This window comes from Limulus polyphemus, unplaced genomic scaffold (assembly GCF_000517525.1).
Source record: "Limulus polyphemus unplaced genomic scaffold, Limulus_polyphemus-2.1.2 Scaffold3829, whole genome shotgun sequence".
Lineage (NCBI taxonomy): Eukaryota > Metazoa > Arthropoda > Merostomata > Xiphosura > Limulidae > Limulus > Limulus polyphemus.
The window spans coordinates 38,815-55,957 of NW_013669439.1; the positions used below are offsets into that span (position 1 = coordinate 38,815).

General features: G+C 29.9%; 1 protein-coding gene across 1 annotated transcript in view; it reads right to left on the minus strand.

Annotated features, from left to right (window-relative positions):
* Positions 1 to 818: 818 nt before the first annotated feature.
* LOC106470116 (protein THEM6-like) overlaps positions 819 to 17,143 on the minus strand; it is a 17,636-nt gene continuing 1,311 nt past the window's right edge. The window contains exons 2-4 of the mRNA XM_013930642.2: positions 12,731 to 12,942; positions 6,961 to 7,174; positions 819 to 4,086 (exon numbers count right to left, since the gene is read on the minus strand). Of these exons, the coding sequence (XP_013786096.2) occupies positions 4,040 to 4,086; positions 6,961 to 7,174; positions 12,731 to 12,942 (473 nt within the window). The 3' untranslated portion in view covers positions 819 to 4,039. The remainder of the gene's footprint in view (positions 4,087 to 6,960; positions 7,175 to 12,730; positions 12,943 to 17,143) is intronic.

The following is a 17,143-nucleotide window of genomic DNA, read 5'->3' on the forward strand; positions in this document are numbered from 1 at the left end:
TTAAGAATAATACAGTAGTTTGCTTTTACAGAAGAATCCTCATTAAGTCAAAACTGGGGCCAGAAGACACATATAGTGTGAAAAACAACTCCTTTTATTCAATCTATATCTATATTAACACTGTTGGGTGTTGGCATACTGTATTCTTTTGCCCACAGAATTCAATTGAAACTTTTATTGTTATCAAACCACCTCAAGAGCTATAACAGAAAATGTGACCTATAAATAAATTGAAAGTAATGAACATTGTTTTTAACCTTTGCAATGAGTTTGTTGTATCACTACACTGACATCACAGTGTACTATTAGTTTTGTTAAAAAATAATTCTAGAAATGAGAACCCAAAATGATTTCTTGGATTTGGTATAGTGAAAATATTTTCAATAATATAACTGATTATTTGACATACCAACTACTAACTTAGACAGGTTGGTCCTGTTATACCTTTAACTAGTCGAGAAAAGCTTCAGAAAAACACAGATCTATTAAACTTTGTAACTTGTAGAGAAGCATATGACCAAATCTTATATTTTACAGATACAATCTTACTTCCAGGAATAATCAATGTCATGCTACCATTAAGGATTAGGATCATAGGATGGAACACTGGAGAATATGCAAAGGTTCAAAAGACCAATGAAAATATAATAAAATTATCAGGAATAACCATTTGAACACTATACTTACTATTTACAATTAAAAAACAAAATAAGAAATAAATTTCTACAAGTATTTTGAATCTGTAAAAATGAAAATGACTAATGTTTGAAAGACAATAAGTGATATCACGCCCACAAACTTTTCTTAAAAATAGACGTTTTATTTTATATTTGCATAAAATGATTACAGTTACATAAACCAAAACTGTTAGTTTAACATTTAATTGTCAGCTATAAAAATAAACATCTATTAAGTACCAGTACTTTATCAACTTTTATAAGTTTCCTCAACTAAGCTATTACCATTATTTCTTCACACAAATAGTTCCTATTACATAAAAAGAAAATAATATATTATATATTGTATATCTTAACCACAAGGCAAACAATAAAATACCTGTTAATATAAAGATATGTATCTAACATGAAAAATAATTTTATACTATACATAGTTTTAAAAGTTCAATTTAACTTCTCATCATGGCTAATCCATATTAAAATTAACTGTATTGTTGAATTTATTAGATGTAGTCATATATATATATATATAAATCACCAAATGTTTGTCTCCCATGCTCTATATCTCTTGAATGGTTAATCGTAGAAAAATAACTTATGTATCCAAATGCTTTCAAGAGCACAGAAAAATTATTTATTTTTTGCAATTCCTAAAATTTCACATCAATCCATCAGTTTTCATATGCCTAAACAGTAAATCTGAGGAAAAACTTAAGGACAAAAATGTTTCTTAGTGTGAAGAAATTTCATGAAAAAAACAACAAAAGGACTTCCTCCTTCAACTGATTGAAAGAACTATTTTGAAGATAGCAACATGAACGAAAACAAAAGAGCACATAAAGAAAGGAATATGTTTGAGTATATATTTGTTATTCAGTTTATATATTTACATTTTTTCCCATATCAGTATCATGTACATACATTATTTTATTGTATCATGCTGAATAAATTGATTTGAATTGAATATTTTCCCCTTTGACACTTTTCATAGAAATGACAACTGTAAAAAAAAGTACTCATTTTTGTAATGGTTTTTCCATGCACTAGGTATGGTGGAATACAGCAGCTACTCAGTGAAGCTGAGCGCTCTAACATGCTAACATGCTTTGAAAACAAAATATTTTTGCCAACAATGCATCATATTCAGTCTCCTTTGCTGAAAAACAAACACAATGCAATTTTCATTTATTGAAATAACACAAAGTATGACAAAGATGGTTTTAAACAGTCAACTAGACAATCACAATGCATGTGTGCTCTGACCCAAGGAATTAGGCTGACTACACATTTTTATATTTATTCATCACTATTTTTAGGAAAATTGTTGTTCAATTGTTTCAATGAGCATCTGCTAGTCTATTATAAAATTCAAGCTTTATGAGAAAAATCTACCTTATGGAAAAAAAACAAGAAACACACCCTTGAATCAAAACTCTATAATTGGTAAAATAATAATAATAAATAAAGTGTAATTTCATAATTAAATATAAAACTAACATAAAAATTTTTCAACAGTTGAGTACATACTAGGCTTTTAACCAATGACCCATCCACCCATTTTTTGGATGAGTAGTTCATATGAAAATGGGTAAAAACTCGGATAGATGAATGATAAAACAGTCCTACCATAATATGTTTGTCTACAATACAGAAAAAGAAAAATATCTTTGTCCTTTATCATTTAATAAAGTATGTAATTCCTTCTATATTGCTTACAAGAACTAATGTGACTCAGTACTTGGATTACAGGTGCTTCAGCATTCATGGTATCAATTCTGACAATGATTGACTTAACTAGTAATTTCAAATTGGACTTTGTTCCTAGAACAACTATGAATGATAATTTTCCAATGAAAGCTTCAAATTTGGTTGGACTGGAATGATGTCAGTGACATTTCAGTTTTTTTCTTTCATAGTGAGAATACTTAACCAAGTTGCAAGAAACAGACAAACTTACTAAACAGTATATATTAAAAAATTAATATAATTTGAATTAGTGTTTCTATAACTTTTTGGTTGTAAATTTCCAAAAACGTTGTTGTGAGACATTGTTGATCAGAAAGTTACATTTTTTATATATTCAGTCAGTTTCAACCAGATTGATATTTATGAACATATTTCTTTTGATACTCCATTTTACCAATTATAATAGTTACCACTTTGGCTACAAACTGTAAAGAACAAGGCAAAAACTGGCAATAGCTTTATCAATCAATGACCCTGGACCTCACCATATAAAATATAACATCTTTGTCTCGCCAGGTAGCAATATGTTAGCTAAAAATACTCTTGATCAAGATCATTTATATCTAAAAAATATAGCTTGTTTTCAATAAATAATAATTTATTTATGTACAATGTGTGAATATGATAAACTTAAAAATAACATTCAATAAATAAGGATAGTCATCAGCACATTTTGCTGTATAATTAGTTAGAATAAGCTAAGAAAATATCCACATTAAAAATTTCCTCTTTAGTGGTACACTTGATATATATATATATATTTTTTTTAACTAGAACAAATGGATGTAATGATATACAACTTAAATAAAGGTCTGAAAGTATAAAATTCTTGAGCTTGTTAATTCACTTGCTTAACAAGTTGAAAAAAGTAAGAATCAGTGGATGTAAAAGTTACCGAATTTTTATTATTAAATTCTTATCATAAATTCACCAGAATGCATTTCAGAGCATCTAAAATTTTGAAATGTTCACTGTCTTGTAATATGTAACACCTTGTAAGTGGGCTTGGTACTGTCAATGTAAAGTGTTCAATATTTTACAAACAGTAGCTTATCTTCAATTCTGAAGAAATATGTAATATATCTGTAAAATACAAGGTTTTACTTCGTGAGGAAAGTAGCATTTATCAGCATTACTTATTGTATGACAGATGAGTCACCATGCCCTGAATCTCTAGTTGGTGTCTTGAAAAATCAGAATAGAAAACCATGATTGATATCATATTGAAAGAACCTGGTGACACCTCTATTGTATGCCCCAGTTTAGTTACTCTGAAAATGTATCGACTGAATTTTATTTAATGAGAAAATCAAAAATTTTTAATGTTCAGAGGAATAAACTGGTAATATTACTATCAAAAAATATTCAAAGGACTGTTTAGTAAATGTTTCCTCATTGTTACTTCAAACTTACAACATTACAATGTCTGCGATGAATATGATGGTATTTTTTTAATGTTTCTGTATGATCAAAAAATACATGTAAGTATCCGTTTTAAATAACACTTTTGGATAATCTTTCTGCGATGTTATGAAATGTGAAGCTCATTTTGAATGTGATTTTGAAAATTGACCAATACTTGAGCTTATGTTAGTTTGACTAGAAAGGTTTAAAGTTTAAGTCAACATTCTCACATTTTTTTCTTGATAGTACGGTTCCTTTTCTAAGGTGTAATAAATACAAAAAGAAGAATATTATTAACAAGGCAAAAATGTGACTATTATGTTTTTAAATTTAAATTTAAAATAAATACATTATTTTGTCTTTCAACTATATTTTCCTTGAAACAGATCAATTTTTTACAAAATCAGTATTCTATCCACAATCCTTTACTGATAATTTCTTTCTTATACTGAACAGATTCTTCAGATAAAAGGTTTCTAAATACCTTTCTTTTAGTTGTAGATCTAACTTTTGTGTTTTGTTTTATTTATTTCGTTTGCAAGATTTGAAGCACATGTCTAACCAACTATTTTTCAACACCTATTGCTCTGGTTTCTCTTCTGATTTATTACAAAACAAAGTAATTCTCAAAGCCATGTCATTTTAACTTTCAACTTTTCTAGAAAATTCTTAACTTATATATATATATATAAAAAAAATCAGTGTATGTAAAAAATTTGAAAATACTATTAATACACTATATTATTTCTAGTTAGATATATTTAGAGTTGATTACGTGATACTAGGCAGTCAAGATGATTGCATATTAATGAAGTGCACATGATTTGGGATGTGAAACGGCTGTTACATGTAATAAATAAAATCAATATGAGACAGAAATAAAAGTACAAAATCTACAACATAATTTTATCATAAGTGTTAAAATAAATATCATTTTAACCTTATTAACTAAACTGTTATTGTTTTAAATAGGTAATTTTTCATAATGTGTATTGTACCAGTCTTCCACAATAACAGGAAAAGTACTTGTCTATTGTAAATTTGTGGGGCACTTTTAGATATAAGCTGGTTTAAATCAGAAATTTTCTTAGAGCTAAAAACAAATTGCCATTTTACAAAACATTCTTTTCATTTAACCAATGATATATGAAATGTTTCTGCTACAAGAAATATTAGCTTAAGCACAATATAATAAAAGTTTGTGAAGGTGATTTTTTAATGGTTAGCAACCCTTGTTTCTTATGAGATGATTTTTTGCTAAATATTCATTAAAAAATACTACATGCAGATATTTCAATATGCAATAGTGAAGAATTCAACTGAGCAAGAATAGAAAAAAGAACATTTTAAGATTTTGTTCAAGTCTACACACAGAATATCACATACCAAAATAAACTAGAATTATACTACCAGGGTCTGTTAACTCATACAAATGACTAGTGTATAAAGGAAGCTTTCTTTTTTTTTTGATACAACATTGGCATTAATAATAATAATCTCATTATGTTCTACATCCTAAACATACAGTACAATTTGTTAGCATTTAATTGAACACATTGTACTAGGGGGAAAACTAAGCAATGCAACATTTATATTACTTCACAATAATGATCCCAAACAATAATATGTTATTGTGGATCCACAAAAGGAAAGAGTTATATGTAATATGAACTTATACTTGTGTTTATTTTGCATTTTGATATAAGAAACACATTGCCATCCATACTGTATGTGAAAATCATAAGAGAATTAATCCAATGTTTCAAATGGCTTATTTCCAGTTCATGCTCTTCTAAATAACCCAAAATGCTAAAACTATTGTACTTATTACCAAGAAAAAAATATATAAATTAATATCTGTAATGTGTGAAAATGTGTACTAAATATTTTATACACTAAACATCACATCAATCCAAAGCACATTATTTTGTTCAATATTGTCAAAAACATTAAGTAATAACATCTTTATCAGTCCATTAATGTATAATTACAAGTTTTCACTTTTGTTACTGTATAATACCTTGGAATGATGAGGGTTAAGTTAATTTGTTTTAAATGTATTTCATTATTTTGTCACATAAGCTTAAAATAAGGAATTCCATTAACAACTATTGTTTGTTAGTTTCTTTTAGTTCAAAGCCACATTGGGCTATCCTTTTTGTTCACCAAGGGAACCAAATCCAGGATTCTAGCATTGTAAATTCATAAACTTATTGCTGACCAATCAGGAGACCAATTCACTACCATATTGAATCTTTCATGCACAGGACTACATGATAATCATCATCATTGTAATACACACATATAAAAAAATCAAATGTATGTTTGCAGGATAATATAGAAAATATATGATTTATGTGTAAATCGAGATCAAGTACCTATTCTTCAGGATGTTACTAACATGAACTGAAAATAGCTTATGCTGTTCCTGTACCGATAAGTTACAGATTTTATTAGGATGAGTACTGCTTTGACTCATAAATAGTTGGATCCAAAAATGCACCAGTCTCAGGATTCTATCACCAATTTTCACAACCAAGAGTCAACTTAATTATTTGTTTCTCTTTTGTAAGAACACTTATACAGCATGTGTAAGCATATGAAATTAGCTACCAGTCATTTTAGCTGTAAAGTAAACAGATACCATGTTCTAATTATGATGTGAATGAAATATTAGTGTTAAAATTTTAATGGCATCAAATATGGTGCAAAAACAATCAACAAGTGCTAGACATTGTCACCAACAAAAGCAAACAAATCACAAAATATGATTCTGGCAAAACTCAAGAGTGGTCCCTGTTATGCATTTGTACTTGTAACCCTCTTATACTGTTGAAACTATAATAGAATATCCAATATTTGTAGTGAGTTAATGCTGTTAATGATTTATGGTTTTCTGCTATAAAAATGATATTCTATCTCTATTACAAGTATACTAGTAAGAACCGTATTTGTTAAATTAAATGTTGCACCAGGTGTAAATGGATATCACTTTATAATGAATATATTAACTTCCTTCAAAAACAATTAGTAAATACATTAATCACTAAAATTAATATAAAAAATACCGATAAAAAAGATAGCATTTATTTACACAATTTTTCATTTGAGGTTTCTTTACGTAATTTTTTACTTGATGTTTGATTTGAATCAATCCACAACAGCAAGTCTTCAGATGGTTCTGGCAAAGGTGAATTCATGCCTCCACTCATTTTATTCAACACATCATGAACATGTAATCCATTCAGCATGGATAAACGGGACAAGCAGACGGCTCGTACAAAACTGTCATGGATTGTCTCTATGTGCTGCTCCATGTAAAAATCCTTGTCTTTCCAATAAACTATCTTAGTATCTTTAGTGGAGGTTTTTAAGTGAGTTTAAACCTTGGAGCATTAGCCTATTGAAATATTAAAAATCAAACATTTTTCAACACCCCTCATTCTCCAGTTCTTGTTTCTGATGCATCAATTACCAATGTTATATCTCAAGACATTCCACATAGTTTGTCAAATTCAAAGTATTTATCTCAGCTGTCCACCTGTCCCTTTAAGACTAGTTCAAGCATGCATTGTTTCCGTGACTCACCTATACAGAAGTCCTTTTTTTATATTCTAATCTATGAACTGTGTCTAAATGATTACAGAAAAACTATCTTTTTATGTATGTCTGAAAGGATGAGAAATGTATTATGTACTGAATAAAGTTTTAATAAAATTTTTCTAATACATTAACTGGTTCTGTGGCTCATTTATAGAAGAATAAACCTACAAACAATATCAATATATTTCAAAAGAAGAAAATTATATACAAGAAATTAGAATTTTGTTTCTTACTTTCATTTTGTTTTTCTAACCTGTATATTACTGTTGCCTTCCTACCCATAACTTTTAATTACTTACAAGTAAATTTAATCAACAATTGCTACTTAAGTATAAGGATATATTTGTTTCGACACCATTTCATTTCTTTGTGCATTGCATTGATAACCTGCTGTGTCTTGATGGTCTGTTGTTGTTTATCTTAAGCACTATGATATCACTTTTTAAATAAGTTTTATTCATTTTGATTTAATTGCATATAGTTGCTTCCAAAATGAATCTACATTTTTGGTGATCTTCGTAAAAGCAAATATATTTGTCAAACAAATTGATATGTATTAGTCATATATATCTTAGTAACAGTCTGTTTCCATTTACATGTGGTCAAGAAATTCTCTCAGATTACGAATATTATGTTAAACGTGAGGAATATAACACACACACACACATTATAAAGACATTCTTTTGAAAGTTTATTCTAGCATGTGCAAAATAAACCTGCATTATTATACTCTATGAAGTTTCAGTACCAACTTCCAAACTGCTGAAACACAATAATACTATATTAGCAAACAAAATAGACTAGTTACCACTCTTAATTTCTTATGAAGCTTCAAGTTCCCATTTTATATACTTGGAGACTTTTACTTTTCACAATGGAAATTTAATTGACATGTACGACATGAAATACAATCTTCATCTACAAATTCTGTGCATTCTTTGATCATTAACTAAAGTTATATCATTTTAATGGCAACTAAATGAAAATGTTCCTGTATTTGCTCTGTCAGAATGCAATGAGACAATGGGATGACTGCATGTTCTGTCAGATTGCAATGAATACAATGAAATGACTGTACGTTTTGTTTATGATTTGCATTATTAGTACTATAGAATGAAGCTACATTTACTGAATGCATTACAAAATTACATTGTACATCTTTGAAAGTGAATTCATTAAAAAATCTACATGTAACTTATGACTGGGTAATTTCATTATAAGAACATGTATCTTTTTTATGGGATACTAAGATGTTAAGACCTATTTACGTGCTAAGACAGCTTTATACTTCTGATGTTATACAATTATTACATACATCATATGTACTTCATTTATGTAAAAGTAAACATATCTCTTGTTTGCTTGTAGGATTTTCAAGTTTATATATACAAAAATTTATACATATTTTTGCATTTTAAATATATTTATTTTTTACTTAGTATACAGTACAACACCTGTAATTAACCTAAATTTATGTACATGCACACAGTTTCTACTACAACTACATTTACTGTACCATTCATTTAAAATCTATGGAAATGTTATGCATTAAATATGATATATATATGCATGTTTTATAGATTAATGTGGTAATGAAGCATTTACTATATGAAAGAGACCAAAAACAAGCAAGGCTTTGCAAGGTGATAATAAACCAAAATGTAAAACAATAACTATTTTAGAAAACAGAATAAAACTTAAAAGTTTTTATTAACAAATGAGGTAAGCAATTTGGCCAGAATAAACAAACAAACAAAAAAAAACAACAACTGATAACTGAATTTTATGTAAAATATACTTTCCCAGTATTTGTTGAAAGATTTTAATAATTTGTCACATTAAACTTAAAATACCCAACACAATATTTTCTAGTATCTTTTATTATCATAAGAAGATAATGGTTACGAACTACATTTTCATTTGTTTACTGTTGTCTACAATACAGTGATCTCAAAAGTTGAAATTGTGTTGACTGATTTTTTTAGTAACACAAAGAATCCATGTTAAAAATTCATTATGGGGTGTTTAGTGTGTTCCACCAGCAGCTTCCAAAAAGATTTTGTTCTCCGCCTGTTATAGCGTAGCTATAAATACCTGTAATGTTTAAAGTTCTAAAATCCTCATCTTGTGGTTTCATTCAACCTGTTTTAGTCAACTTTTGTATCACATTGTTAAAAAAATCAGCCTATTTTTTACAAATACATTAGCGTAAATGCCTGTAAAAAAATGATGGGAAACTACTGGAAGCCAAAACTACTCCATATAAAACTGGCAATACATAAAAGAAATATAAAATTTCCTGTCCCAGGAAACATATAACAGAGCAAACATGCTACATATTGGTGCCTTTGGAAAAAAAGATTAAAATATACGATGACCATGTAATTGCATACACACCTTTTCTTCTTCTGAGGAAAAGTCATCCTCTTCCCTACAGATAATTGGTATCTTCAGTCTGTTTTAACAAATGCTTTTTTGTAATAATTCCCAAGCACAGTTTTGCCCTAATATTTTACTTATTTTTCACTGGAGTCTTTCCGGCTTTCTTATTTGGATCCTACTTAGCTTGACATCATAATGATCTGGTGTCACACACATAATGTCATGTCTGATCTGGTCCTGGGAACTCTCTACTTGACAGGCTTTTATATAGCAGAAAAACTGCCAAAATTTAGGAACTATTTATGCTTATGTTAGCGATTAAGTTGAACTCAAAATGGAATGGGTAATCATAGGAGGTAAAATTACAGGAGAAAAAGTATAACTGGACTCATAGAAATCGAGCGTGACCGACTGACTGACCAACCGACACTTGGCTTTTATGTATACTGATGTGTCTTTCTATAATGTTTTCCAATATCTTAGTAAGGTACATTCCTTACAAGAAGCCTGTTTTAAGGACAATCTTCCAACAGATCCAACTTATCTTTATATGTAGCTTATCTCCCAGTGACAAATGATGAAGCACACATTAGTGCACTATTTCTGACACTGGACCCCAGGCTATCAAATATTATTAAAATCTTTTATAGCTAATACAATAGCTTCCATACTTTTAACTTTGTGGCTCCAACAGATGTCAACTATAAAAGCAAACAACTAGCACTATGTACAGTACACACACAGTCAACTGATGATGTTACACAGTGTTTTCATTATCGTAAACAGCTGGTGGATTCTACTACTAAAGTAAGTGGGTCCTGTCAGTGTGAGGGGAGCTTGAGCCTGAAGCCCAACATTGTGCTTTTAGTCATGATCTACCTAGAAACGTAGGATGTATGGTGTCCTTCAAAACCAAAACTATTAGAAATATCATTTCCTGCATTTCTAGCCTCTTTTCAGACAACAATATAAACAGAAATGACAGCATGAAAAGGTAACAAATGTATAACACAATCCTCACTTTCGAGAATTGGCACATCTGTGGGATATAGCACTACTTCTGGAACAGGTATGCTCTTACCCTGTAATAAACATAGTAATACATACAGGGTGGAATGTAATAGGCAGGCACCATAGCCTTAAAAAAAATAAAAAAGAGATGTGCAGCACCATTCATTGGAGAAGCGTTGTATAACTATGACATGAAACAGCACAATGTGGACAAAAATGGGATGGAAAGGAGTCTGGTTGGAGGGTAGACATATAGGTGAAGATCCTTCTAATCTTGACTGAAAGCATCCATCCCAAGAGTAAAGAGGTGAGGAACTGGAGACCAAAAGGAAGGAATGACGTTTGGTATTCCAGTGAGTGGCAAATGCATCTATATGCAGTGTTCTCAGTTGAGAACACACTCACTGAAATATGTGAGGATGAAGGAACTACTCTGTGGGGAAAAACCTGGTTGGGATAGGATAACTGATTGATCACAATGTTCATAATTCTGGGAAAATGACATTCATAACAGTCATGTTGTGGTCACTGGCCTAGCACAGGAAATCCAGAGTCTGAATACACACAGAACAGGACTTGCTTCCCCTTTGCTAGGCGATAAGGCTGACCACAGTGTAATTGTTAGAATGCACCATAACCACCTATCCCTGCAAGAGTGGGAGGAAATGATACAGAGCCTGATGAACTGCCAAAGGATCTAGGATGTTGAAATAGAGAGCTGACCAATGACCCAAAATCTTTTGGGAAACCCTCCAAGAAAGCATCCGTGAACAGATGAGACTATGGATGAGGCAGAGGAATGTGAACCCCCACCGTGGTCAAGTCTCTGTTAAACAACCAAGCAAGATCAGCCCTGATCCCAGGTGGAAGGGAGATGGGATGGTCCATAGGATCATGGAAGAAGTTCCACTGGTCAAAAAGCATTCATTGAAGAGAACACATGTGCACCCTACCCAAAGAAATGATAGCTTCTAAGGAAGGTAAGGCCTTCATGACTACCTGCTCCAAATCCCAGAGCTGAAGTGGACAAGGCTGGTTTATGTATTTATGCAAGTTTTATGAATGCAATAAGCTTAATAATAATATTTATGTTACTGGAATAACATTCTGTCACCTGCATATTCTCTAAATCTAACAAAACTTACCTAATGTCTTGTCATAAAAAACAAATTCTGTAGCTTCTAAATAAATACAATTTAACACAAAAACATTTTCATAAAGGTAAAGAATGCCTAAAGAAACTGTAAAAACATTCCTGGGCTGTTGTTCCTAATTTGTCTAAAGCTTCTCATTACATTCTGTTGTACTTTTCTGTACTAGCTCACTTTTCTCACTTCCTCATAAATTACTTCACACACTAGTTTATTCTCTCTACATTGATGTAAATAGTTTATAATTTGCTCTATCTAATGGTATTTAAACTTTGCCTGTAACTGTTTCCAAAGCTGTAATCCAATTAATAGTTCCTAAGTGCATACTCTAAGATCATAAAAGGGTGGAAATATATAGGCTCCTCCTTACTGAAGGTACAAGTTAAACAACTAAACACTGCTATTCAAAAATGGCTTTTACTATTAATCCAATTAATAGTTCCTAAGTGCATACTCTAAGATCATAAAAGGGTGGAAATATATAGGCTCCTCCTTACTGAAGGTACAAGTTAAACAACTAAACACTGCTATTCAAAAATGGCTTTTACTATTCAAAACACAAGTTGCTTAGCATTTGTTACTGTTTAAAATGTATTTTTCCCCTTGGGGTTTATCTTGTTTTTGTCTTGTATATAGTTTTAATGAAGTTATCAATTTAGATATATTAATTTCTATTAATAATAAAGAAACTATAAAAAATGAGTGTATATGTTTCTAGCTTTAAAACAAAACTACAATTCAAACTTTGCTGCTTACCTTACTTCGGACACGAAATACTTGAAACAGACTTATACTGCGACGGTAGCGAACTGAAACAGCACTCAGCACTCCAGTTCCCTTTAATTCTCTACAAGCTTTGAACATTCCCATTATGATCAAAGAAAATGAACGTGCAAATTCAAACTCCCTTAAGTAACGAGCATTATTCATATGACAAAACATATCCAGGTCACTTGGGAGACAAATACCTGGGAAAGGAAAATGAAAATTTATAAATATCACAAAACTTTCATAAAACCAGAGGTGATTCATGTACATGTACTAATAAAATCACTATAACTTGAGTAGCCAGTTAAATCAAGTTTGTCAACATTTTTAACAGGAACAATTTACTTGACAACTGAATTTAAAATTGTATAGATTGTAAAACTAAAAAAAATCAAGATGCAAGATATCTATCAATAGCATGATATATATTACAAGAAAACTAAAGACAAATGATGGGTTGATGAATGGATCAAACTGTAAACAAGAAAAAAATATCCCATATAAGTGTACATGTACAGTAGGTTTTTTACATGCAATTTCAAACATTTGACTTACCATTACCAATGATTTGACATTACATAATAGGATATAGTATTTAAAATATTATTCCTTTAGGGTTTGAAAATTTGATTTAGTCTAGTTTGTAAAATTTATATTCACTACAAAAAAACAAAAACAATCTTGAAATAATCAATGCTATCACTATCAGCAACCTCACTTCACAAGTTCTACACTATTCCAAAGAATTAAACAAGTTTCTATATAACATGTATCGCCCATTTATTTAAGATTTACTTTTCTGTAGCAACAGTTTAAAACTTTTAAATTGAGCTAGCCTGTCAAAACTTTAAATATTTTGCATGTAATATAATTTTATCATCATCATCATATGTATCTTGCATTATTTAGTGTTGAAAGCTAATTTCTATACATTTTACAAAATAAGTCTATGTATAATGTGCTAAGAATCATTCTAATAAAAACTACAGCATCACTACTCTCACTCTCTCTGTCTCTGTTGTTAGCTTATATATTGTCTAATATTTAATTTGAAATGAAAAACCAATCCTAAATATATTTTTCAAAGTTGGCCTAGTTTTAACTTGCTTTTAAACTCAAAATTTCTGTCAAATAACCAAAACCGATTAATAAATAGGTACTATCAATATTCATAGTTATACTTCTCTTATCAGAAAACTTCAAAATCTTGCCTCTCCTAATAATATTATACACATATCATTTTATTTTTAAGATTACTACAAAAGAATACTTAGTTTAAGTGACTTCAACAAGAACTAGCTCTTTTATTGTATTTATAGAAGTCTTCTAGAAAGCTACACAAAATATATTACTTCAAAATATAAAACTAAAAGCGTACAGCATTTCTATATACAACTTTGAAACTTTAGCTTCAAATCTGCATATTATTTTGCCTCTATGGGTTATAAAAAACAACAAAATCACACATAAACTTAGAGCTTTTGGGTTAGTTGATCCAAATCTATGTTCTGTCATTGAATTCAGACTTCTGTTAATACTAGTGTTATTGTAAGTGTAATTTTCGTATTAACATGATTTTTCCAATCCTAGTAGACCCTTGCCCTAACTTCTACGTCACATCTCAATAACTTTACTAACAAATACTAGTTTACTACTATATCGATTAGTAGTAATATTAAAGATATTTTTATATTTATTTGTAAAATATCTACGTATCAAACTTAAAAATTAATATTTTTTAAAACCTAAATATTGTATTAAATTTCCAGTGTTTTTTCTCAGTAAAAGTTTACCGTATTTTTCGGAATATAAGGCGCATCCTTATTTTGAAGACAAAGTTTTGGGGAGAAAAAGCTACAGTCGCATTTGAAATATTTTTATTGAACAAGAATTCAATTTGATACTTTAAAACTGAGTATATATATTGTTCTAAACACAAAAGAGCTCAAAACATCAAAATAAGAAAATACCGTAAATCAAAAAAGTTTACTCTTATTTAGTTTGGTTCAAAACTTACAAAATCTTCATTGCTTTCACTGTAATTTTTTTATTATTTAGGGAGCATTATAAATAGTTATGTTTTTAAAAGAAAAAAACTACTATTGTTATAAATAACACGTTCAATTGAACTAAACTATTTAAATATATTTACACATCGCTTGTGTATACCTTATATATACATATATATTATTCATACCTTCGGTGTATAGGACGCAAGCAGATTTTGACATCAAATTTTAGGGTTAAAAAAGTGCGTCTTATACACCGAAAAATACGGTACTTTAACACTTTTTTTATATTTTGTATAACTGTTTATCACCGCGTCAATCCTGAAATATCAGTGCATTCAAATACAAGACTTCCTGTTGAATATTTTTTTAATTTCCTCTTTTAAACAATCTTTTAGTCATAAACGATTTTTTTGCATGTATTTATGTAGAAATAATACATTTTCATATTCAAGTTAATCAGCTACTAAGTTTCACAATTTTTAACTTGCAGTTTTTATAAGTTTAAACATTACGACTTTAAGGTGAATGGAAACCTCCGAAACTAGCTTCTTAAAATACATATATTACTCCACATATCTACTCCTCGTAGATTTCATTATGTATATAGAGAAACCTAAGTAGATTATCTAGAATTCAAATGGAGCGAAAATTTCATTTAAATAATATGAACAGATGCGATTTTCGTGTTGAACGCTTTTCGTTACAATAATGGTTTAGTATAAATGTGCTAACTTTACTAGAGACTAAAGTTCTTAACGCATGAACACGTTAGAAGTTGAACCATTATAAAATGAGACAAGACGCGGCAACTTATATTATTTATTTTTGTTAGATTTTAACATTGTATAATTTACAAAAAAAAAGCTACAGAATTAAACTTGATAACTCGGCAAAATCAATACCTGTACTTGTATATAAAAGAAATTATATGTTTTCTGAAAACAATATTTAAAAGAACACACGAAAACGTAATTATCTATTTAATGTAATAGAAAAAGTACTTTCTTCTATAGTGTTTTGAGCTCTCCGTGAGTGCAAATTACGCCTCAAAGAAAGAGAACACTAACAATAATAAGCACGTTCACAATCTTTAATAACAATTATATAGCATTAGATACAGTAACTTCAATATATATATATAGGATTAATCAATTGAAGAGGTCATTCAATGTATTTATCTTTTACGTTCCTAACAGACAAAGAAAGGAAAATATTTATGTTGGCTTTATCATAAACGCTTTACTACATAATTGAATATAAACCTTTATATGATTCATAATATCATTTAAATCTGTAGATTCTAAAGCTTAACATACTTTAGCTTTAAAAAGTAGATCTTAATTATTGAAGCTTGAAAAACATAAACAAAGGAGTAATTGATCTTTATAATAACAACTTATAAAATTTGGTTCATAGAGAATTCCTATTCATTCTACAGTACGATACTGCCAAGGATGCGTGGCTAGAAAAATATGTCATATCCCACTACCAGGAAGAGATATTCGTAAGCGATTTTAATAAACAATATAGATCCAGTTTAGAACTTCGATGTTCTCCATGGAACCGAGAAAATTGCACAGTATAGCGTTTAAAACATCAAAGAATTCCAATGCAACACCTCAAGTCAATCCAAAGCAATGTCCTCATGCGCAAAATAAAAGTGATGGTTACGGAAGAGAATCTTCCTACCCAAAGAGCAATTGTAATGATATTGAACATATCTCCAAGAGCCGTTGACAAAATAATAGACATGAATTTGAAATTAACAAAGGTTATTATGCTAAAAGCTCACAAACTTCCATCCACACCTCTAATCAATGAATGTGGTCATAAGAAATTTGACCAAATAAACTAGAATCATAACAATCCCATTGGACCATATACCTATCGAGTTTCATAACATTCCCATTGGATCACATACCCATCGAGTTTCATAACAAATCCATTGGACCGCATACTTATCGAGTTGCATAACAAATCCATTGGACCACATACCTGTCGAGTTTCATAACATTCCCATTGAACCACATACCTATTGAGTTTCATAACATTCCCATTGGACCGTATACCTATCGAGTTTCATAACAGATCCACTGGACCATATACCTATGGAGTTTCATAACAGATCCACTGGACCACATACCTATCGAGTTTCATAACATTCCCATTGAACCATTTACCTATCGAGTTTCATAACAAATCCATTGGACCGCATACTTATCGAGTTGCATAACAAATCCATTGGACCACATACCTGTCGAGTTTCATAACATTCCCATTGAACCACATACCTATCGAGTTTCATAACAGATCCACTGGACCACATACCTATCGAGTTTCATAACATTCCCATTGAACCACATACCTATCGAGTTTCATAACAGATCCA